Source organism: Vulpes vulpes, chromosome 8 (assembly GCF_048418805.1).
Source record: "Vulpes vulpes isolate BD-2025 chromosome 8, VulVul3, whole genome shotgun sequence".
NCBI classification, from domain to species: Eukaryota; Metazoa; Chordata; class Mammalia; order Carnivora; family Canidae; genus Vulpes; species Vulpes vulpes.
The window spans coordinates 27,927,207-27,953,387 of NC_132787.1; the positions used below are offsets into that span (position 1 = coordinate 27,927,207).

General features: G+C 35.4%; 1 protein-coding gene across 1 annotated transcript in view; it reads left to right on the forward strand.

The window, feature by feature from the left end:
* The window catches only part of PLCZ1 (phospholipase C zeta 1), a 33,240-nt gene extending 13,091 nt beyond the window's left edge, over positions 1-20,149 (forward strand). Inside the window, exons 5-12 of the mRNA XM_025995581.2 lie at positions 2,803-2,887; positions 2,966-3,038; positions 4,510-4,661; positions 8,354-8,470; positions 9,555-9,727; positions 15,402-15,534; positions 19,132-19,281; positions 20,064-20,149. Of these exons, the coding sequence (XP_025851366.2) occupies positions 2,803-2,887; positions 2,966-3,038; positions 4,510-4,661; positions 8,354-8,470; positions 9,555-9,727; positions 15,402-15,534; positions 19,132-19,281; positions 20,064-20,149 (969 nt within the window). The remainder of the gene's footprint in view (positions 1-2,802; positions 2,888-2,965; positions 3,039-4,509; positions 4,662-8,353; positions 8,471-9,554; positions 9,728-15,401; positions 15,535-19,131; positions 19,282-20,063) is intronic.
* The last annotated feature ends 6,032 nt before the right edge of the window (positions 20,150-26,181 follow it).

Genomic DNA, 26,181 nt, shown 5'->3' on the forward strand with positions numbered 1-26,181 from the left:
TGCAATGTGTTGCCTGGGAAATGTTCCCATGAGCATTTGGGTAAATATATTTTGATAAAAAAGAATATATAGAGATATATGTAAAAACTTACATTTTTTATTGTGTGTCATAACCTATGAGTCCAAAATTTTAAGTCAGTTAATATTAAGGCACAGGAATTTGATATGTTTTATAGGGAAACCCTAAGAAAGATTGTGTCCAATTCCTTAGCATCTCGGTGGTAGGTTTCCCTTTTTTAAAAAAAAGACTTATTTATTTATCTATTTATTTATTTGAGTGGGAGAGAACTGAAGAGAGGCAGAAGGAGAGGAAGAGAGAATCTTAAGCAGACTGTGTTGAGTAATCTCACAAGCCTGAGTGGAGACCAAGAGTCGGATGCTTAACTAACTGTGTCACCCAGGTGCATCCTCCTCCTTTAAATCTGCTCTTTTTAATTCTTCTATCTCTTATTGGGCCTTCCTCCATCCTCAACTTAACTTCAAGTACTTAGTTTAAAAAAGTGCCTGCACCCTAGCCTCATGATTTTGATCTCTCTTCAGCTATTTCTTTATTATTCTCTGTTTCGACCTAAATTTCCACTTTCTCATCTCACAACCTAATGAGCTTTGTCTTCCAGCTGCTCCTCAGTAAGTGTCTCATTCTCATCAGAGACTTTCCTACTAGTAAATTCTAACAGACTTATTTCAGTCACCATCTGACTTCTTTCCTTCAGAATGTTCAATGCTGGGAAGGCTCCTTCCTTTCCTTGAAACACAGAAATACCACATTTTTTTTAGGTTTTCCTCATTCTTCTTGGGCGAGTCCTTAGATCCCCTGCCAGTCTGTTCTCCTCACCCCAAATTTCGTCAGAGGATAGGCAAACTTTTTTTTTTTTGCATGGCATGATGGCATTGTCTAACAACAAATAGTTTAGTTTTGACGTGTCGTCATTTTGGTATGTAGAGCAGTATTTCTGTAATATTTGAGTATTTTCTTTATCTTATTTAGAAGAGTGGAAAATTTAAAGGTGACAGTTGTAACACTGGCAATAAGTATAGGACTCATGATAGCATTGAAATGTACAAAAAAAAATTGAACAGATGGAAAAACTGTGACTCTTTCACCCCGTAAGAATTCTCACGACTAAATGCTCAATCATGATAGAAAAGAAATATTGAATAAAGACCTAGTGCAAAGTGCTGGAAACATATCAAAGATTTAATCAAATATGTAATCTAAGGTTTAGTCTAATGGTCTAATCCAAGAAATTATGATAATTTTTAGCTTTCTAGGAATAGGACCCGTCCTCCTATTATTTATAAACAACTTTCTAGAATCCAGATATGTAGTTTTCATTAATGTTTTTGTTTCTATACCAAAGTAAGGAGTTGCTTTCCAATGAGTAGAGGAATTAGAGGTAAGGTCATTTTCTCATATCTCACTCAGTCACTGGAGTAAAAAGAATTGCCTAGAATCTTGTTAAAGAGGCATAATTCCAGCTCTACAACTCAAGATTCTGATTCTTTAATTTTGAAGTAGATCCCAAGAACCTATTTCTTAATAAGAACTCCAGGTGATGCTTAAAAAAAAAAGAGTTATTTATTTATTTATTTTGGAAAGAAGGAGAGATAAAGCAAGTTGGGAGGGACAGAGGGAGAGAGAGAGAGAGAGAGAATCTCAAGCAGACTCCCTGCTCAGTGTGGAGCCCAACACAGGTCATGGTCTACTACCCAGAGGTCATGATCTGACCTGAAATCAAGAATCAGATGCTTAACTGATTGAGCCCAGGTGATGCTTTTGATACATATGTTTGCATAGTGCATTTTGGAAAAACTCTGCATTAGAAAGTAATATAAGGACCATAGTAATAGAAGGTCTAAGGTGATGGAGTAACTTGAATGGGTACCTGGGATAGCAAAGTGAAGGGACAACTCAAAGCTCCTTGAAGAAAAGAACTTTTTTTCATAATCAAGATTTCTGCAGCATTATACATAAAACATAGCAGATATTTAATAAGTACATTAATAGGGGCTCTTGGCTGCCTCAATCAGTAGAGGGCATGTATCTCTCCACATTAGGGATGGAGCCTTCTTAAAAACAATATACTGATAAATTAATTTAATAGTTGAAAAGGACAGGGTTAAATAAGGGGAAAAAGGGAACCGGAAATCTTTGGATTTAGAATGACTGACACTGCTGGTGAATTTTGTTATGCTTTAAGTTTTGATGGACAGGAAATATTAATTTGATGATGCTTGTGGCCAATGCAGTTAAAATATGAAGAAGACTTACAAATATTTAATTTAAATTTAGTCCATTTTAGGTGTCAAACATTACAATAGACATTTTTAAATACCTGATCTCATTTAATATTTTTTAATGTTGGATAACAGAGTGATGATCTGAAGCATTTGCTGCCAGAAGTTGTAACATTCTAACTTTTGTAGCATTGCAAGCATTTTTACATATATATAAATGTATAAAAATATATAAATTATATAAAATATGTACAATGTGTGTGTACATATAATTTTCATGTAAGCCAATTTCTTAAAATGGTAGCAATTTGTGGAATGTAAAAGAAATGGAGCCAGGGTAAGTCCCAATCATAACAGGCTTATTTTGGGGTAAATTTTGGTCAATACTATAATATAAGTGGTTTCTATTAAGGTATTATAGGGGTATGGAAAAAGAGTGCGTTCTTACATATTTTACTACGGTGGGCTAACTGAAAACATGGTGAAAGACTTTTCAATGACTGTTAAAATGCAAACTTCCCTGTAAATGTGTAATTGTATCTCTCTTTCAAATCATTTCTGTAGGCATTAAAATTCAAAGTATTAGTTAGAAACAAGAAAATAGGATCCTTAAGGGAAACCCGTGAAAGAAAAGGTTCTGATAAGCATGGTCAGGTAGAGGAATATGAAGAGATAGATCAAGAGGTGGACGAAGAAATCAAAGAATCAGAATCATTGGCCGTTTTAGAAGACGATTCAGAAAAGGAATCAGACACAATAAGTGCAGCTGGATTACCACTCTTCAAGAGAAGGAGGGTGAGATGATACTTTGTGAAAATCTTACAAGTGATTGAAAAGTTGTTTTGTTTTCTTACTGGTGGAGAATTAAACATTTTCTTTTTTTGGAAGGAAAATTCTTTTTCCTCCTTATAAAAATTCTAGTCTATCATTTAAAACTTGTTTGGAAAAAATTAACATGGGAAGAGAAAATTTTAAAGTTATATCTCCTCTTGCATTATCTGTTTTAAAATTCATTAATTTGAGAGAGAGAATGCATGCGTGAATGCAGAAGTTGGGGGAAGGACAGAGTGAGAGAAGAGAGAATCTCCAGCAGCCTCTGGCTGAGCACAGAGCACACAGGTGCTTGATCTCATGACCCAGGAGATCATGACCCAGGAGATGAAATAGAGTCAGACACCTAATTGATTGAAGCACCCAGGTGCCCTTGGCTGTTTATAATGTTTTCTCAATGGTCCAATATTATGTATTTTTATGTAATAGGCATTATGCAATGTTCAAAATACAAACAAAATATTTCTGCCTTCAAGGAGACCATACTAGCAGAGACAAGAAAATAATTGTTACAATATATAGTATTGTAAGTATACAAGTTGGCATGACAAAAGAAGGTTATCTTGAATTACAAGTGACATAAAACTAATTCAACTGGTTTAAGTAAATCGTGAATTAGTTAATTGGCCCACATCAATGAAAAGTTCAGGGAAAGGGATTCAAATTTCAGGAATGACATGGTATAATGTCTCAAGCAAAGTTCCACAGAACTTTCTTTCTCCAACTTTGGATCCACTTTCTCTACATTGGTGCAAGACTTCACAAAGCATTAGCTTTATATGCTTTCAGGCTCACATCCAATGGAAACCTACTTATCTCTCAGATGACCAAGCAAACTTTTATGTGCATTGGCTACAATCCAGGTGTGTGCACATCCCAGAGTCAATTGCTATTGCTAGGGGATTTGCAGTGCAAATCTCTGATTATTGAGGTCCGAGCCATATTATCAATACTTAAGCCCATGGATTGAGCTTGAGCAAGGAATATTTTCCCAAAAACAAAACTTGGGAAGGTGCTAACAGAAGTGTAGAGGATGTAGATGCTGGCATGTGAAAGATCAAATGTATACTATATAGCAGAAATTATTCCCAGATGTTTGACTACCCTGGGCATTTACTTACTCATGACTAAATATCCTAAAGTTATCAAACTCATGAAAATAAATTGATATCTTTGGGAAAAAAGGAATTAGTAATAATTGTCATCTTCAATACTTGTTATATTAGTTGGGATTTTAGATGTATCCTGTCTCATGTTAACATTAAATACTATCATCATGAAAAATCATTACATTAACACCTTCCAAATGGCTTTTGAGGAGACAATATTATGAAAAGACTAATGTAATTGATCTGAAAGCATGTTTTCTTTATTGGAAAAGGAATTTTTCAGATGATTAGTGCAAAAATATGAAATTCCTGCATTTTATTTTTATACCACAAAGGTAAAAGTGGCTATGGCCCTATCTGATCTTGTCATTTATACCAAAGCTGAGAAGTTCAGAAGCTTTCAGCATTCAAGGCTATATCAGCAATTTAATGAAACTAATTCCATTGGGGAGACAGAGGCTCGAAAACTTTCAAAGTTGAAAGGTAAATAATTCTTATGATTCCAACAGATGAAGTGTTTAAAAAACTTTTATGCACTGCTAAGGTGTCAAGATTGGTCAATGACATTTATAAAAACTATATTCTCATAAAATGCCAACATATTTAATGTAATTTTAAAAAAGACAATATGCCTCAGGTCACAACAAATGATTTCACAGAACTTGTTTAACTAATTTCTTTAGGTCATGAAATTTTCTTTGAGAATGTCCAGTGTGGAAACTTGGGTGGGCGGGGCTCTGATGAGCAGTTTATAGAGGAGAGTGGTAAGTGACAAAGGTGAGCAGGATTGAAATCTCAGGAGTCATATCATCCCCTATGTGTTTCTGAAGGTTGCCTTTGATAGTAGTGTAAAGGCGAGGCCCTGTAGGGAAGAGATGATGAAAGCTCATGGTAGAGAGAACGGAGCCATGGTGAACTTTGTGGACTCAGCATGCACCTGAGGTAGACAATTAAATAGACCTAGAGACTAGATCCAAGGTGGGGGAGAAGGAGGACATGACAGCCAGGTCAGGCTGCTACATGGCTGTGCAGAATGCTCACTGTCCCTGCACGTCTGCAGTTGTACCATTTGTCTCCACATCTTTTAACTGTCTTCTGATTCTGAACCTGAGGTGGATTATCCTTTTTGCTAGAATCCAGGATGCAGCTAGGCATCCTGGAAAGAGAATGGGAAACAGACCCAACCCTTTTTTCAAACTTGAATGATGGGGAATAACCTCAACTTTAAAAAAAAGAATGAGTAATTAACTCGGTAGGTAAGGGACTCTCCAAATCCTTCTTTAAAAATGCAACCTACCCCCCCAAAAAGCAACCTACCATCCTGTGTCGAAACACCATGGCAAGGAAATCAGTACCTGCAACTGACAAAAAAGCTGTTGGCTGCTTGGAAATGTGGATTCTGATGTATTTGATGGTTAACCTCTTAGGGTTGGCCACTGGTGCCCAAGGGTTTTGAGGTATACTTCTAATCATTTCTTCAAACCGACTCTAAATATTTTAGGGTCCTTTTGTTTGTTTTTTAAACTCTAGATTATGACAAAAACCAATTCAGTAGGTCTCAACTACAGTTAAAATAATAGAGTAGAATAGAATGGAATAGACTAGACAGGACTAGAATCATAGAGATTCAACTAGAGTATTATATTGTGAAACAAGCATCTGTGTATATTGTGTGTTGGGTGGGATATAAAATATATTTCTTACAGTGAGTATTGTCAGCTGAGTTTGAATTTGGATGACCTACTTTGCTAGCCTCTATTCTTTCAAACTATTGAGTGGTTTTGTTGTTGTTCAAGGTAACAGGACCTCTAGGCACAGCAAAAGTAGTTATAATTCTCTTACTCTGATTGTATTAGACACTTGCTCAAAATTTGTAAAGGGACTGGGCAGTTCTGAGCAGAGGCATAAAATGAAACATCACCATCTCTTTGGAAAGAGTATAGAAATTTTCCTTGCACCAAAAGCCAATAATAAATAATTAATGATGTGGATGAAAGTGTACTCCAAGAATGTCCATCATTATTAAAAACTTAAATGTCACTAAATTTACAATGCATAAAGATCAGAAACGACTTTTCATATGTGTGGATACTTTTCAATCACTTAAAAATAATGTAGTAGGTGAATGTTATTGAAATGGAATGATTTTTTCATGTTATTTTTAAGTAAAAAAAATGGAAGTTTAAAAAAGGAAACAAATTATTCAATTAAAAAAATATACCTATGATAATGGAGTGGAAAGAATATAGCAAGAGGTTACCTGGTTATTGAGTGATGAGATTATATAGTTTTATTTCTTATTTTTTCTTATTTAAATTTCTCATTTATCTAAAATGAACATAAATTGCATTTATAATAATGTAGTGTGTTTAATTTCTAAAGGCCAATTTCAGAAGTAACAAGATCATATTATGTTAAGGGTCTTTAGTAATCATTCATGTTTATCACTTTGTAGATAGGAAAAATTAAGATCCAGAAGAGTATACATTTTACCAAAAGATTAGTGCCTTATTTAGGGCTGGATAAGGAATCATGGTAGTTGGACACACATGGTGCATTTATACATGAGTAGCTTCAAAATAAACTTTCTCTCAAGGAGTGCGTAGCTTCTATACTTGAGAGCTGATAAAGTTAATTATAATTATTAACATCAGTAATTTTAAAGTTTTACTTGACAATGCTTCCTAAAGAATAGTATGTGGGATAAGGGTGGCAGCGATTCCATTCCAGTTTGACCAGCAAATATAGTGGGCGACAGGCATTAACCATTTCTCCCAATACTGGTCACCATAGTAGCAGGAGTAATTGTGGGAACAGGATCTGCTTAGTGAAGGAATAAAAGCCTTGGAAAAACATGAAATCTATGTTCAAAAATCTGAAGGGTGTCCAGTGGTAAAGGATATAAATTAGTTTTGAATCTCAAGCAACTTAAATAGAACATATATAAATAGAAACTTATAAAAATATGTAAGTAGAAACATAAAAAAATAAAAACAGAATCTGTGTAAGTGTATGTGTAGTATAAGTACAGACCTTATCTCAGTAAAGAAAATATTTGAAATACTCAGAACTACAGTAGTCCTCCTTATCCAGAGGAGATACATTCCAAGACCCCCAGTGGATGCCTGACACTGTGGAGTGCTGAACCCTATATATGCTCTGTTTTTCACTATACATACATATCTGTGATAAAGTTGAATTTATAAATTAGGCACAAAGATTCACAACACTAACTAATAATGAGACAGAACAATAATAACAAGATGTTGTAATGAAAGTTATGTGAATATAGTCTCTCTCAACATCTTATTGTACTGTACGTACCCTTCTTCTTGTGATGAGGGGAGATGATAAAATGCCTACGTGATGAGATGAGATGAGGTGAATGATACACGCATTGCAATGCACTGTTAAGGTACTAGATACCTTCTGGTGATTTGTCAGAAGTAGGATCATCTGCTTTAGATCCTGGTTGACTGTAGGTCACTTAGATCACTAGGAGCAAAATCACAGATCAGGGGGGACTGTTGTTCTGGGAGTTTGCAAGTTCTCTTTCAATGGAGAGATGCAGAGATTGAAGGAACTTTGAGGGAAGATGCTATGGTAGTTAGGAAGTTAGGCAGCTGAACTGAATGTTTTTAAGGTTGCTTTTCAACCCTGAGAATCTGTTGGCTATTCACTGGGTTAATTTGGATGGCATTATATATCTTTATATGACTTACATATGATTCTGCCCTAATACGAAAACCAAAGTAAAAAAAAAAGACAAAGTGGAGAAAGATACAATTTTTGTTTTAAAAAATGGATGCATTTTATTTTGGAATTTTATATATTCCCAAATATATATTTTTACATATTCCCATATATATTTATGTCAAAGTGAGATTAATTGGGGTGTGAAAAACAGAAATATATTATTTAACCTTTTTTTACATCAACTGAATGTTTGGTATACATTAAATTGTGTAATAAAAAATTATTTGCTTCTCAATAACAGCATATTATACTGTCAAAGGCATGGATTTATTTTGATTACCATTAATTACAAATATTTTTGCTAAAACATATGTATCAAAAGTATTGAGATGATTATTGAATAATATATAGAAGCATAGCAGTTTATTTAATTTATTTGAAATCTTTTGCAGTGTTCTAATATATATATATATTTTTAGCCCACGAGTTTATTCTTCACACCATGAAGTTCATTACCAGAATTTATCCCAAAGCAACAAGAGCAGACTCCTCTAATTTCAATCCTCAAGAATTTTGGAATATAGGTTGTCAAATGGGTATGTTTTATAGAATGTCGAGTTTCTGCAAAAATAAGATAAAATAGGTTCATTTTGTGAATTAATGAAAGATTTATGAAAAGAGCTTCCCAAGTAGATTATTTGGAGGGACCTAGGTGTTTTGGGGTCAAGCAATGATGAATTATTGGTTTCAAGATCTGAAGTTATTCCTAAATGGGTCACAGAGGGTAAATCTAAGGGAGGGTAAGGAGCATGGAGCTTAGGTTCATGAAGAGTTAACATAAGAAATGTAGGAAGGGAAAAAAGAAATCAAAATGGATTTACAATGACAGTGAATATCAATTCCTTTGCTTAAAAGATTTGCTAAGAGCTTCTTTAAATCAAGTGACCTCTACCTTTTGTACTTTACACCAGTTTCTGCATTCACAGTATTGAAAAGTGAATGAGAATGCATAGCACTGTTATTTGCCTTTACTAGACTCTCCCTATTCCAAATTGATTAGTTTTTCACAGAACAGACACTGACCGGTCAGCAGGTACCAGGTGTGAACCCCTCTGTCCCTGGATTGTGACCAGGCCCCTTGGAGGGAGGGAGAGAGTGGGGTTAGGATAGGTGGGTGAGGGGATGAGGGGGGAGTGGAGGATATAGTGTCTATTTACCAACCTATATGGAGGGACTTCTATATTTTAAAAGCAATTATTGCTCTGTTTGTCACTTTCAAGTGATAACAATATCTCTTTGGACCTGAAAGTTTGAAATATACTCAGTGTCTTTTCTTCTGGCATTTTGTGTACTGATTTTCTCTATTCTCATGTTTCCGGAAAGTCATCTGACCGGTACATTGCTATTTTGTAATGTATACTGTGTGTCATTTTGATTTTTAACTCAACTTTAAATTACAAAATAATTTAAAAGTTAGACTTTGAGACTCACCTTCATACAGTAATTTACACATGGCAGGAAGGAATGTCTAAAAATCAGGAATTATTGGCTAATGATACTTGCTCTTAAAATGCTTGGACATATAAAATCCATGGTTATATTTCAGTAAATCTTTGAATTGTGTTTCTTTAGCTGTACCCTCTCTTTCCTGACAATACCAAAATACTTTTTTTCTCACAGTGGCCTTAAATTTCCAGACCCCCGGTCTACCCATGGATCTTCAAAATGGGAAATTTTTGGATAATGGTAGTTCTGGATATATTTTGAAACCACAGTTCCTAAGAGATAGTACAACACCGTTTAGTCCAAATAAAACACCAAGATACAGTAATCCAGTGACACTTACAATAAGGGTAAGATGAGTATTTTTTTCTTTTCTTTTTTTTTGGTTATTATATAAGCTAGAGAGTCAGCATTAATATTGCTGAATATGAGTTCCACTGATCTCCTGTAATGTCCTTTAAATTTCTGCTATTCTTATAGGTGGGTGGTATTTCAGTACCTCTCCATATCTGAAAAATCTTTCTGTTTACTTTTGCATGATTACCTGCTTATGAATAGAAATATTGAGGATGAAAGCTTCTCTTTCTGAAGTCTATATTTTTCCATTGTCTTTAGGCCTTTAGTATGTGATAGAAAAAGCCAGAGTTCAGTCCACTTGTTACCCTGTGGATATGCTACTCTCTTCCTCCTTAACTTTACAGAATTTTACTAGGAAATTTTAGGAGCTCTTGGATTTTCATCAATCTACAGAATTAGACTTTCACAGTTCAGGACTTTTGCTCCTTGTCTCTGAATATTCTTTGATTAGTACTGAGAAACAAAAAGTTATCCATGTGCTTTTCTTGAGTATCTGCCTGCATGTTTACTAGTTCCTATCAGCTTTATCACTTTCTTTTTTTCCTTGCCATTGGTTTTCCTCTGTATTTAATTTTATTCTTCACTGATTCTAATGTAGATGTGAATTTTTCTCCTGCATTATCAGTTTCTCTTCTCCAGTTTTTATTTACCTCATACTGTTTCCTTTGTACTTCTGTCTCTATCCTACCTTGCACCCTGCCCCTGCCACCACCACCCTCCCTCCCATCTTATTACATCCTGTGTATTTTTATTAGGATCAAAAGTAGTTGTCTAAAATTTATTGTTTCCCATAGTATGGATGTTATGAAAATAAAAGAGATTGGTTCCAATAATATAGATTTTTTTGAAAACTTTCTTATTCTTCTATAACCCACGTGCTATATTTATTTCTTTTTTAGAATGCCCCTGAATCTTCTGAAGAGCCTCTGGCTTTTTCTCTCCACTTAGCTATAAGTAATTGTATTTTAGATTGTGTCTGTACCTGTGGTTTGGAATAAATTGGGTAGGTAGGACTCTTTGGTCCCTCTCTTTATTTAGCTCATTGCCCCTAGAACCATATGAACCAACTCAGATTCTACTCTGGAATTTTGATACTTGTATGGCTGCCCCTGGTGAAGACTTTTGTGTCTCCTGTTCTGACTAAGGGGAGTGCTGCTGCCTTGCTGGCTGATGAGAGCTCCCCTGCTCTGGTGCCCTGGCTATCAGGGTGCAGGAAATGCTACAACCCAGAGTGCACACCCCATAAGTCTTCCTCTCTCAGCTCCTTCCTCTGCTGTGCCGAGGTCATAGGACTTGGGGACCACTTTCATCCTGTACAGGTCCTAGCCTTTTTGTCCCAGCTGAGGATGGAGATTTCAGAGATGTTGCTGTTTTCCAGAGATTAATATGGAGAGGGTAGAACAAAGTTGAATGAGACAGAAATGTTCCAGGCCACTGCAGAAAATAGTATCAGTGAAATATGTAGCTGACTTTTTTCTTGGTTATTAGGGGTTTTGTGACTCTAAAGTTGTTGTTGTTTTTTTTTTTTTTTTTTTAGATTTTACTTATTTGTTTGAGAGAGATAGAGAGCGCAAGCCAGGGAGTGGGGAGGAAGAGGGAAAAGCAGACTCTATGCTAAGCATAAAGCCCCAGTTGGAGCTTCACGCCACAAACCGGAGATTGTGACCTAGTGCTAAGTCTACTTAATGTTTCTTCAGGCTTCCTGCTTGGTTTCTTAGTTGAGGTTTAGCCTAATTCTCTAGGCCTATCTCTCACCCCTTCCAGTCTGACATCTTGTACTGCTACCATATGACATCTCCATGCAATACATAAACTTTTTCCTTTGACTGGATTATTCTTCCATCCTCCACCTGCCTGTTGCACTCAGACTCATTTTTCAAGATTTAAGGGTCACTTCTTTTTGGAACGTTTTTTCCTAAACTAAATTGGTTATGCTTCTTTTAGTAGTTTTGTTTTTCCGTAACATACATACACTGCGCCACTATATTATGCAGGCGTATGTCAGACAAATTGCAAGTTTGGTTTCAGACCACCACAATAAAGTGCATCTCACAATAAAACAAATCAAATGAATTTTTTGGTTTGCCAGAATATATGAAAGTTATGTTTATACTATACTGTGGTCTATTTAGTGTGCAATAGTATTATGTCTAAAAAAAAAACAATGTACATACCTTAATTAAAAATACTTTGTTGCTAAAAAATGCTAACCATCATCTGGGCTTTCAGCAAGTCATAATCTCTCTTTATTGGTGGAGGGTCTTGCCTAGATATTGATGGCTTCTGACTGATCAGGGTGGGTTGCTGAAGGTTGGGGTGGCTGTGGTATTGTTTTGTCAACTAAGTTGATGTAATATTCTAAATCCTTTGTTGTCATTTCAATAATTGTCACAGCCTCTTCACCAGGAGTAGATTCCATCTCAAGAAACTGTTTTCTTTGCTTATCCACCAGAAGCAGTTCCTCATCTGTTCAAGTTTTATCATGAGACTGGAGTAATTCAGTCACATCTTCAGTCTCTACTTCTGATTGTAGTTCTCTTGCTGTCTCCACCACATCTGCAGTCAAAACACATATATGTCTTAGTTTGCTGTCTTTATATGGGAAAGGTTCATTGCACCCCCAGAAATTACAGCAATAACATTAAAAATCACTGATCACAGATCACCATAATAAATATAATAATAATGAAAAAGTTCTAAATATTGTGAGAGTTATCAAAATGTGACACAGAAACACAAAGTAAGCAACTGCTGTTGAAAAAATGATGCCCACAGACTTGCTTAATGCAGAATTGCCACAAACCTTCACTTTGTAAAAAATGCAATATCTGCAAAGTGGAATAAAACAAAGCTCCATCACATGAACATGCCTGTAATGGTTTATCTACTTGTTCTTGTCTTCCTCCCCCCATTGTCTGAAGGCCCTGTGAGGATAGGACTGTTTTTTGTTCAGGTCTTATCCACAGTGCCTGACACAAAGTATATGATCAATATATGTCAGTTAATTGAATGCTACATCTGTATCTTTGGGGTAAATACCAAATAATGCAATTGCTGAGTCATAGGGTAGTTATATTTTTAACTTCTTGAGGAACCTCCATACTGTTTTCCAGAGTGGCTGCACCAGTTTGCAGTCCCAACAGTGTAAGAGGGTTCCCAATCCTCATCAACATCTGTGCTTCCTGAATTGTTAATTTTAGCCATTCTGACTCGTGTGAGGTGGTACCCCATTGTAGTTTTGATTTGTATTTCCCTGATGACAAGTGATATTGAGCATTTTTCACATGTCTGTTGGCCATTTGTGTGTCAAACAAAGGGGCACCTGTACTCCAATGTTCATAGCAACAGTGTCCACAATAGCCAAACTATAGAAAAAGCCAAGATGTCTTTGAAAGATGAATGGATAAAGAAGATATGGTATGTATGTATAATGGAATATTACTCAGCCATCAGAAAGGATGAATACCATTTACATCGATGTGAATGGGACTGGAGGGTATTATGCTAAGTGAAATAAGTCAATCAGAGAAACACAATTATCATATGGTTTCATTCATATGCTGAATGTAAGAAATAGTGTAGAGGACCATAAGGGAAGGGAGGGAAAACTGAATGGGAAAAAAATCAGAGAGGGAGATAAACCATGAGAGACTTTTAACTCTGGGAAACAAAATGAGGTTTGCTGAAGGGGAGGGATGGGGTAACTGGGTGATAGAAATTAAGGGGGGTATGTGATGTGATGAGCAGTGAGTGTTTTACACAACTGATGGTTTATTGAAAAGTACATCTGAAACTAATTATGTGCTATATGTTAGCTACTTGAATTTAAATTAAAAAGAAAAAAGTTGAACGAATGATTTCTTTTTCAAGTTAAAAATAGTAAAGACAACATCTGTGCTCTTTTATTGAGGAAGCAAAGATGGAAGATAGTATGCACACATGGTTACAAATGCCACCTGTTTGTTTCTGAAGGGTCTCATATAGAGATGTAAGGGGTATGATATAAAACAGGCAGGATTAATGATTTTCCCAGGAAACTGCTGCCATAGCCATGTGGGTCCTTCTCTCTTGCTTTGATCATCCCAGAGAGTTTTGATTACAACTTGTACAAATTATGGAAGGCATGCCTTGAGAATCAAAAGACCTAGTTTTGCCCTTAGCTTTATGTCCTTGATGAAGACATTTCAACATTTCTGGTTTAATGTTTGTCATCTGCAAATTGAGAGTTTTGGAATATGTCAGTCATTTTCAAACTTATAAAATCTATACGACCATTTTCTAAGTTCAAAATCTTATGCATACAGCCAATAGAGAAAAGCATAGGTACTCTAGTTGACCACTAAGGGTTTTCTTTCTGACATCTATTTTCTGTAGTGGCCCTTGGAAGGGCTCTGTGAATCAGAGTGTAAAGATTGTTTGAATAATAGCCTCTAAATTCTCTTTCAGTTCTCATATTCAACTATGATTATTTTTAGTCAGAATTTTTTTTTTTGACATGAGGTGTGCCAAAGCTGAACCTCATATCAGTAAGGATCTATTACCTGAGGAGGAGATTTTCAACTGGTAGGCTCTGGTAGCAGTGTACTTGTCTATGGCCAATATTCTGTATAACTAACCTTATAATTTCAGACCCTTAAGTCTAATTAGGTGATTGATCAATGCCCATTCCATAGTAGCTGTTAAATATTTGCATAGTCACTCGGTTTCCAGCTAATGTTATAATGTAGAAAAGGAAAAATTATACATTGGCACTTTTCTGTTTCTTTATCTTTTTCCCTCTTGCTTTCTTCTTTCCTTCCTCCTTTCTTTTTAAGAAATTAATTATTTATTTGTTCCTCTTTATTTTATTCTTCAGAAATTGAACTTATGCTTCACTTTTTACATTAGTACATTTTACAAACTAGTACACTTGGAATATTGTTTTTTGTTTGGACTTTGTTCCCCATAGTAAGACTAAACTTTGCTTCAGCAGTTAGTTTGACGAATAAAAGTGGAAATAAAACTATTGTTAATTACTTTAAGTGGTTGTAAATTAATTTAAGTGTCCCATATGTATATTAGGGACTGATACATATGAAATCATTAATTTTGTCAGACGCACATTGCTTATGATAATATTGACAACAATAAATAATATAAAATTTTGTCATAAATTATCCAAATATATAAATTATACTATCAAAAATGCTAATTAGGAAATTATGCAGTGTTTTTTCTCACATTTCAAAAGTAATATTAATATTCTTTAATTTTGGGCTGTTTATATACAATATGAATTTCAAAATAGTTCATGTTATCAGAGTAATTCAGCCTGAGTTACAGTAGACTGTGATTATAACAATACTTGTAAGCAATGTTTTACAACAACTCTAACAAAGACTTTAAAAATAAGAAAATATTTATCCTGAACTATAAATTCAGACAATATGAATTTTTCTATAATTATATATTGGTGAAATAGAATAATGTAGATATATTCCTAGTATTCTGCTACTGATACTTGAAGGTAAAAGGGTTAAATTTTAAAATTTGTGTATATTACACTTTTAACATCTTTGTGGGAATTGAGAGTCTATATTTTTGGGGAATATTTATTTTATTTTGAAATTGTGTGATTATGGAGTTTGATATCCTGCTAAATTTCTGCATTCAAAAATTTTTGTGCAGCTCATCAGTGGCATTCAGTTACCTCCCAGTAACCATTCATCATCTAACAAAGCTGACACATTAGTGATTCTAGAAACTTTTGGTGTTCCAAATGATCAAATGAAGCAGCAGACTCGTGTAATTAAAAAAAATGGTGAGTTCCTAATATATTTTTTATTGAACTTCTACTAGACTTCTTTCTGGAAATCCTAAAATTTATCTACTGATAGAATTTTGATACATCTTTATTATTCGTAAGGCAAGGGCTTTGCATGAGGTTTAAGATGACCAAAGTGTTATATGCAGCAAAAACAATTTGATAATGATTCAATGTGTTGTTTAAATATATTTTCAGATTACAGAAAAAAAAATTTATCTGACCTAAAAAATTACTACTTTTTTTCACTTTGACCTCCTTTTTTGTGTCTCTTCCCATATTGCTGAATTAAAGGGGCATTTTGATGGCTGCAAATCTATTTAGCTTCTACCCTTTGTGTAAAATAAAGAACGTACAATTGTTCTGATACAATATGTTATCCATTTTTATTTCACTCTTTGAATTATTTTAGATCAAATGTCTGTGGCTTTTGGCTTTGACTAAGGATGCCACAGAAACCTACTCATAATTCAGTCATTTTTTTTCCAGAAGGGAAATGTAGAAATGGAAGAAATGACTTGGGTAAGATTTTCAGTTCCAGCATACCATGATATTTTATGAAATACACTACTGACATCATCACATCTTCATTGAGGTTGAAATAATTAAGGACATTAAAGTATAGATTCCTAGGATTGACCTGTAGTCAGGATCACTTTGGAGAAAACCTTGGAACTGATTTTTGAGTCTAGAGTCTTCTCTAAGTGGATATTCCAAAGTATAGTGGGTTTCATTTCAGAGTCTGGAAGTATGTGCCAGGTTAAATGGCACCAACAGAAAAACAGGTGCAGTTTTAGTAGTCTTTTTTTTCTCTTGGGTGATAATCTTCAATAATATCCACCATCTGCCCCTTGCATTGATACCCCGATACTCCTCTGTTTTCCCCCTAGTGCAAAGGGTATGGAAAAAATGTGGGGAATTTTGGCTATTTCACCCTAGGTTATCTATGGGAAGGGATATTGGTGATGATTTACTGCCTTATTTGCCATGCCTTAGAGGCATACTACAAGGGCAAAGTCATGAAATGGTAACTGCTTAGGTCGGGAAGCTTGTAGTAACCTATCTCTTGTTCTCTTCATCTCCTTACTTGAATCTTCATGACAAAATGCACAGAACATTTATTTATTCAGTGTACCTCTTATTATATGATTCTAGCTCCCATTAGAATTTAGATTATATCCATGGGTTTTATGGAAGTATCCCTGCTGAAATTAAATTTGGTTTATCTAATAATACTGAGCCTGTTATTAGAAGCCTGGTGATAAGTATCAAAAAACTTAAAATCTCTGTTTATTAAATATATTATTATGTATGCCTCAATGAACTCTATTGTAGATAGTTTTCAATTTGCTATGGGTGATGAGATACAATAAAACTATTATGATAGAGTCAGTGTTTTAAGGAAAGTACAGAGAATTATAGTGGAAGGTGCAAATTTGGAGATGGTTCCTGGAGAATGAATAGAATTTTTTACAGATATTGAGGATGAACGCATTGAAGCCAAAAGGAATAACATGAGTTCTAAAACCTGGAGAAGACTACATTCAAGCATGCTAGGAAAAAGTACAGAGGTTTGAGATGGGTGACATACAGGGTACTTAAGAAAGATCAGTGTGAGATAAAAGGAGAACATTACATTGGGGATGGTCATGGAAAATTGTGAGAGCCATGGTAAGATGTTAGGTACTTTCTTTTCTGTAGAAAATGAATAAAATTAAAACTCTTAAACAGGAATATATCATTAACATATTTGGGCTTTAGAGAGGTTGTTTCTGCAGATTTGGTAGGAAGACGTGTATGTGAGGGAAATGGGAAATACAAAGTAGAGTCAAGATATGATTTCATGGCTAGAGGTATGGGGAATTCCCGTCAAAGGAGTCCCGTGGCAACAGAAAAGGAGTGGGGGACATTTGTGAGGAAGACTAGCAGGAATAAAAGTCTAGGTAGCTGGATAACAGGGATTCTTTTTTTTAAAAAAAAGATTTTATTTGTTTATTCATGAAAGACAGAGAGAGGCAGAGACACAGGCAGAGGGAGATGCAGGCTCCCTGCAGGGAGCCATATGTAGAACTCGATCCCGGGACCCTGAAATGATGACTGAGCTGAAGGCAGATGCTCAACCATTGAGCCACCTGGGTGCCCCATCAAGAGGGATTCTAAGATGGCTTAGCTGCTATCATAATTGTGGCCTAATAAGAGAAATGAGAGTTCGGAAGGAAAAAGATCACATTTAGATAAGGTGTTAAAGTAATTCTTCAGTTTTGGTCATGCCAGAGAAAAACTGTAACTAACAAATTTGGTATCCTGGTTTCCTTCCCTCTTTCCTTCTTTCCTTACCTTCATTTCTTTCTATCATAACTAAAAGGGCTTTCTCATATAATACATATTATCTATGTGTGTGTGTGTGTGTGTGTGTGTGTGCATGTGAGAAAGAGAGTTTATAGTGAATTAGAGTTAGAAGAGGAAGATAAAACAGTATTAAAATTTTGTGCAGACATTTTAAAGCGTCCATAAAGAATTGACTCTTAGACCTGCCCCTGTACTCCATGGAATTATTTCTTTTCTTAAGGTAAGGTCATACATTAATTATACCAGCATCAAGTCAATTGGTTTAATATTTTCATGGGCATAGACTGCATCCTGGATTACTATCTGGTAAATGCGTGCTTGTGACCACTGACACACCACAGAAAACATAAACTATAATGAGTCACAAATTCTTTAATGCTCTGGAAAGGTAACTGAAAGAATAAAACCTATCGACATAGCAAGCATTACCTTTGTACATGAAAACAATACACATTATACATATTATTTCTCTCTGAACCTAAGTAGATTTGATCTGGATGTGAATTTCTTGATTCCATTACATTACGCTTAAGTATTGGATTAAGTATTGGATGATTTCAGTCATATTGTGACACAATCTGGATTTCTTATTTAACAAAATTCCTGTTTGGGATGATTATTTTTGCTAAGAACTAAATGACTCATCAACTTGGGACTTTAAAATGAGCACTTATTCAAAAGAAGAAGGATCAAAGGCTAGCTTTGGAGCACTGAGCTCTCAGGCCAACAACTGTCTATGGAACTCTTCCCATAATAGGAGCTGGTAGAGAAAAATGCTATCATTTAATTCCTTTGTTAGGAATCTGCCTAAACATAGAGTCATATTGCCTAATGATTAAATGTTTCTGCTCTGAAATTGGATTCCATTTGCTGGAATTCCTGTCCTGCCCCTTAATGGCTGTGTACGTGAAACCCTGAGGAAGTTACATAACATCTTTCTGGCTCAGTTTTCTCATCTGTAAATGTGGATAGCAATAACCCTGATGGGTTTGTTCTAAGGACGAAATGAGATTAACTGCTTGAAGTTCTTGTCATATTGCCCAGCAATACTAAACACCCAATAATTATTGTTACTGTCATTATTATCCTTTCTCATTGGATACGTGAAAAATTCAAGAGCTCTAAAGCATAAACTATTAATATTACTAAGTGTTGAAAAGAAAAATTTCAGAGAACAGGTACTATGCTTTATTCCCTAGAGACAGTGTTTATGATTCATTGATGATATCTTCCTTTATATTTCAGCTTTTAGTCCAAAATGGAATGAAACATTCACGTTTATTATTCATGTGCCAGAATTGGCGCTGATGCGTTTTGTTGTTGAAAATCAAGGTTTAATAGCCGGAAATGAATTTCTTGGTCAATATACATTACCAGTTCTGTGCATGAACAAAGGTAATATTCCTAAAAGTAAGATGATTGTGCTAACAATTATAACTTATATTTACCAAAGACACACATTAATATGCTAAATAGCTCTATCCATGACAATCAGATGTACAGGAAATTTTAAGCATTGACACATATTTTCTCTCACTGGTATTATAGAAATGTGTTCTCATATAGAAGGTGGGGTTGTTTTTTGGGATTGCTAGGAAGATAAATTAGACAAACTTGGCATGTATGAGCATTTCTTTACATGGATCATCGCTCTTTTGTTTCAATTAAGAGTAGTCATGACTACCACAGAAGAATAAAGCATGAGAATCAAAGAGAAGGGAGAAGCAGTGACTCATTCTTCCGGCCCAAGAAGAGCCTGGGAGCCCAAGGCAATCCTTTCTTGACTCTTTTCAGGGCTGCCTTTTTGTTGCAGTCACCTGGCTGAGGTGATTTATAATATGCCAATTACCTTGTCTCAATGTGTTTACTTCTCTAACACCATCTGAGCTGTACCTCGGAAACACAGTCTTTCTGAAGCAGGAGGGTGGTGGCTAATTTAGCACACTGCACTTTGAGGGAGGAGAAGTGTGAGCTGTAGGCTCAGTGTTAGGCAGTAAGAAGTCAGAATAGAAACTTCAGATATTTTATTTTTTGTAGGAAATTAATATACAAGAAGAATTTAACCGTGCAGCCCTGGTTTTTACTTATGCTTGGTAAAGATAAGAGTCTTAGTAGCACTATGGAGAACACTGCTGATTTATTTTTATTGTCCTAATTAGATATGATTCCTTTTGCAGGTTACCGTCGTGTTCCTCTGTTTTCTAAAATGGGCGAGAGTCTTGAGCCTGCTGCACTGTTTATTTATGTGTGGTACATCAGATAGCAACTAATGGTCCCTGACACATCGTTAGCTACACATCGTAATAAAACAGCCAAAATGAATGTCTGTACCTTTTTTCTTTTCTTTTAAACATAAAGCATAAACAATTATTTACAAAAACAATATAGAGCAAGTTCCCCTTTAATATGCAATATAGAACAGTGGGAAAAAAAGAAAGCAAAAACAGTTCAGAGGATCCCCACAATGTTTCATTCTTATAGCCAAGTTCTCTTGCCCCTCTGCTGCTCAGGCTGCTCTTGCAAGTTGCTTGTATCATTTTAAATTACTAGGACTTACAAGCTCCTAAAATATGTCTGATTATGTAAGATATGTTGGAAAATATTTATCAGTAAGAAGAACTGTGAAATCTAAGAGGGTTTTAACTTCTAGACACCCACTGCTGCATGTTGTAGAGAAATGGAATTAGATTCCCAGGTGTTTTGTGCCCTGTTATATCCTAGACAGTAATTAGCCCCTGCCTTCTCGAGCCAGTTCTTAGATGCTGGGCATTGGATTTGATACCCTATAATTACACAGACATTTTTATGAGGTCCTGTGAAATTGATTTGTAGTCAAACGGTATTCAACGTCCATATCTGTAAAAGAGATCTACTATGCAGACTTCTATGCTTGGATCTCTGAATTCACACTATTTCTGAGTCTCTGCTAACTGTGCTTTGATAATTGTCTTCGGTCAGAGATGAGATTCCTGTGCTATTTCAGATGATGGGCTCCTCACCATGAGCAGCTCTTTGATATACTAAATGTTATTATGTAGAATAATATGGTTCCTTATTAACTCTTCTTAAAAAATCCACACCTATTAATACTTATTCTAGCACATTGTTGCATGGTAGTGAGACAAATTTTACAGCACCATTGTTTTTGACTAATTAGGGGACCCTCATAAGTACTTGTTGAAATTAAATCTGAACTTGTAACTAACACGACAAAAATGACTGAGATGTTTACTAATGCATTCTCTCTTGATGGCCAGGAAAATACAAAATAACCCATTTAACATATTTTACCTCTATGATTTACCCTCAGAACCAAATGTTTAAAACAAAGATGCCACTGGGAATTCAAATACCTAAGCTATAGTAAGAAATGTCCCAATGCATCATCATCCAGATATTACCTCCTGGCCATTCTAGATTTAAGAGTGAGGTCCACTCTTTCTAGTGCAGAGCCACAGCCAGTTCACGGAAGGATATTTTTATTTTGCCAGATAATAGAAAGATCTTATTTAAATCCGCTATCGTTCAATCTAATCGCAGGTGGGGTTTTCAGCCCATTGACTTGAGGCTTTAACCTTTCTAAATTCCTAAAGTGTTCTGAAGATCTGGCATTTCATGAGATTTAAAGACTCTGATCAGGTGAGTTTTGCAAGAGTTCACTAATTCTATAGCAGGATAAACTATTTCTTGTTGATACCACCAAGATTTAAAATGAGGGAAAAAGGGATATATATAATTTTTTTTCTCACTTTTTCTTCAGGTACTAATCAAATTCAGCTCACTAGCTTTGAAGATCAAATCTTTCAGTTTTCAATATCCCACTCTACATCAGAAATGCACTTTTGAAAGGAAACATTAGATTATTTTATTTCTTGTCCAATTTTATAATGTCTTTAAACATCTCTGGTTCTATTTATTTGTATGCATTATTTGTCATTTACTTTCCTTTAGAATTGAACTGACATATTACTACTACTTTACTATTATTGTTATTAATTTTCACACGATAGAAACTACTTTAGAAATTCCACAGCCAGGGAATGTTCTCATTTAGAGAAGGTTGGGAATGATGTAAGAAGGCAGCTTTGATTCATGCTGTCTAGGTATAATTGTTTTTTTTTTTTTTTTAAGATTTTATTTATTTATTTGAGAGAGAGTGAGAGCAAGCCTGAACACAGTGAAGGGAGGGGCAGAGAGGGAGGGAGAAGGAGAGAATCTCAAACAGGCTCCACACTGAGCAGAGCCCAAGGCGGGACTCCATCTAATGATCCTGAGATCTTAGATCATGACCTGAGCTGAAATCAAGAATTGGCTTCTTAACTGACTGAGCCACCAAGGCGCCCCTAGGCATAATTCACTTGCAGGAAAAAATAGCATTGGTGAGTGGAAAAAAACTGAAAAAAGAGCTCAATGAACCCCTGGGCTGTGACAGCAAAAGACTTTTTTACCTTTTTGATTCCTAGTTGAAATGTCAGTTCCTGGGGGAGGCCATCCATCATTCCTTAGACCAGGCCATGTTCCTTGGTGTATGTTTCCATACAACTAACAAAATGACAGCTAGGAATTGACATTGCACTACCAGGTGGGCCCTGTCATTGTTAGGAGCTGGTCTGACAGTTGCAGTTAGACCATGGTGTCCTGTTGTACATGGCCGGCTTCAGAGAACAACACTAGACAAGACCACTCTGACCGTGACTGAACACATGGGTATTGTCCAAACACAGAAGTGCAAAACATTCTCCCATCTTGGCTGACATGAATGACTGTTGATTCTTTACGAATTATACCTTTTATCCTGATTCATTCTTTTTATCTTATGGGTGAGATTTATTTCAATCATAGAATTGCCCCTACTCTTGATATCATCCAATGCAGAGAAGAACCCTACTTCCTTGAACTTCCTCCCACCCCCCGCAATCATCCAACACAAGCCTAAATCCAATATAAGTGCTTTTCAACATCCTTTTACGGACGTTCCATTCTGTGTTATGTATATAGTTCCCTGCTTATGTATCTCCTTATTGCAATGAGTCATAAACCCAACTCTGTGTGTTCCTGGGGGTCTTTGGCTGGAGAGCATTGACCTAAACTTGGCTTTGCTTCTGTAACATGTGTTACCTAATAGTGATCTGTGTAATAGGAAACTTTTGTTATGTTGTTAACATTGATCTTTTTTTTCTGCTTGTGGTTGTTTAGGGCCTCAGGAAACATAAAGAGCACTATCTCCCCATTTAGATTTATTCTGACTTTCATTTGGGGGATGGTGACCACTGGAGGCCACTGATGCTGGTTGCTGAGGAACAAAGTTGCCCCATCTCTGAAAGAAGTGTGGAGAAACTCCCTGTAGTCACAAAAAAAGAAGTTGTTATTTTAATTTTAGGTGTGGGGAATGTATAGTGATTTTGAGGGGTGTAGACAATGCACCCAAGATAGTGCCTCCAAGGGTTGCAGTTAAAACCTTTATGCAAATTTCAAGGGATATTTGGGAACCACATGGTAAGAAGCTCATGCTGTGGACTGGTATAGAGAGAATGGAATCACTCTCAGTGAAGCCCCTATGATCTTGGACAATGAACATTTTATTGGGGGAATATGTGAGTTTCATTTTTCAGGAGTTGTTAAGACTCCAGAGTTTAGGTGCTACATAAACATTTATTAAATTGCATTTATTTAAAAATAATAACCCTCTGGCAATATTGGTACCAACAATGGATTCTTATGATGCATTTTGGATTCTTAGGCCATACTTTTGAGCTCTCTGTATAATCAGAGCAAGCATTTTTACCAGCCCCTAGAAATTTCCATTTCACACATCAAAGAGGTGGATTAAAGTGGAATTTGAACTTGATTAGAGGTTGGAATCCATGTGTCTTGTATAGTTACACACCAGCCCAACACCTGGTGGTAGTGAGGGGAGAGTTGATGTTAAATGCTTTACAAACCTACACATTTTCAGCAACCAGTGCTCTCTTTGTACTTTCCATGTATATACAGTTTAACTTTCACACTTTCAGTCATCTCTCCTGTTTTTCTCCCAGGGCAGTTACTTTTCTAATGTGATACATATCTGCAGCGTTAGCAGTACCTAACGTGCTGAATATTAACCTAACTCCTTTCAGCAATCGTCTATTTTATTGTTAATGAGATAGCCCCAGAAACATTGAGTTGCCTAAGATCTACAATAAATGCCAGAATCTAGGTTACTGATCCAGGGCAGTCTGGGAAAAAAAAAAAATGCTTTGATTACATCACACAATATACAAAACTTAGCTCAGAATGGATTATAGACCCAAGAGTCAAAATATGAAATTAAAACAAAAACTATAAAATTTTTAGAAGAAAGCATATAGAATATCTTTGTAACTTTGGGGTAGGCAAAGGTTTGTTGGAACATTAAAGCATGACATACATAAAGGAGATGGAAGGTGGTACTTCATTTAAAAAAACGTTTGTTTTTTGAAATATGAAAATGAAAAAGCAATCTTCAGAATGGGGGAAAGTATTTTTAACATATCAAAAGATTTGTATATACACTATATAAAGAATACTCACAAGTCAATAAGACAACTCAATAAAAATAAGCAAAATATTTGAACATTCACTTCCCAAAGGAAAATATGTAAGTGCCCAATAAATGTATAAAAAGATGCTTAACATTCATCCTAGTCATTAGGGAAATGGAAATTAAAAATACCATGAGTTACCAATAGAATGGCTAAAATAGAATAAAAAGGGCCATACAGATGTTGGGAAGGATGTAGAAACTGGATTTTTTATATATTGCTGATGGGAATGTAAAATGGTACAATCATTTTGGAAACAGTTTGGTAGTGTCTTGTAAAATGAAACATATACTTACACATGACTCAGTTACTCCCTGAGTATATAAACATAGACCCACACATGACTCCTAGATATTTACCCAAGAGAAATGAAAACATATGTCCACACAATACTTTATATGACTGTTGATAGGAGTTTTATTTATAATAGCTACATATTGGAAACTACCCAAAGGTCCATTAACAGGTGAATGGAGAGACAGATTGTGTTAGATCCATACGACAGGATACAATTTAACACCACAAAAAGGACTAAACTATTGAAATATGCATAAGTATCAATGAATCTCAAAGTCATTATGATGAATAAAAGAATATAGACAAAATAAGTACATATTGTGTGGTTCTATTTACAATGACAGAAAGTGCAAACTAGAACGACAGCAAACAAATCAGTGAAGGGGGTTTGGGATGGAAGTAAGGCTGGATTAAAAGTCCCAAGGAAATTTTTGCTGATGATGTATATGTTTTTCTTGATTGTGGCGATGCTTTAATAAAAGTATATATATATATATATATATATATATATATATATACACACACACATATATGTATACATATACATATATACATATATGTCAAAACTGCTGAAATTGTACACTCAAAACATGTGAGGTTTATTGAACAAAAAAGTCGAAAAAAATATAGACTCTAGGAAAATCATAGTATCACCACTAATCTGCACCAGTGGTACATAGAAGGTTTACCTGACTCATCTGTGACACTATGTTCTAACAGTAAAGTTAGCCAATCCTGTAATCAGATTGGGTGATATAAGCTTCCTGAGATTGGGGGACACTAGATGGAGTGGAGTGCTAAGCAGAGAGTGCTATTCTAGACTCTGGGGTGCTGGATGTGAGAGAAGCTTGCATGGAGTTGCTTGTACAATGTTTGTGGCCAGCTCACATACACTGAACACCACTCTTTTAACCAATGAACACTATTTCTAATATCCCTTATGCTAATTGACATCCACTAGGTACAGGCAGGGATATTTGAAGCCTATAAAATAGTCACCTTTGGAATGTATATTCCTCATTAGAGCTTTTAAAATGTTAACTAATCTCTTCAGGAGGTCTATTAAAACTAATTTATGCACACACAAATATACACATGCACCACATATATAAGCACACATACATGTGCACACACATACTCATATGTATGTATTATGTTTTTTATTCTGAGGTTAATGAATTATGGATATTTAAAACAAAACAAAGGATAGACTTGTGCTTGGATTTTTTAGATCTATTTGAAATACCCGAATAATTACTTTTGTTCTTAGTCTAGACTAGTGGTTTTCAACCTTATCTGCACACTGGAGTCCTTCAGAACATTAACAAAATATTTTCAGAGATTCTGATAAAATTGGTGTGGCATTGCTTGAGCACTGAGATTTAAAAAAGCTCTTCAGTTTACCTGAATGCAGGGCTTTCTAAGTATGGTCCTC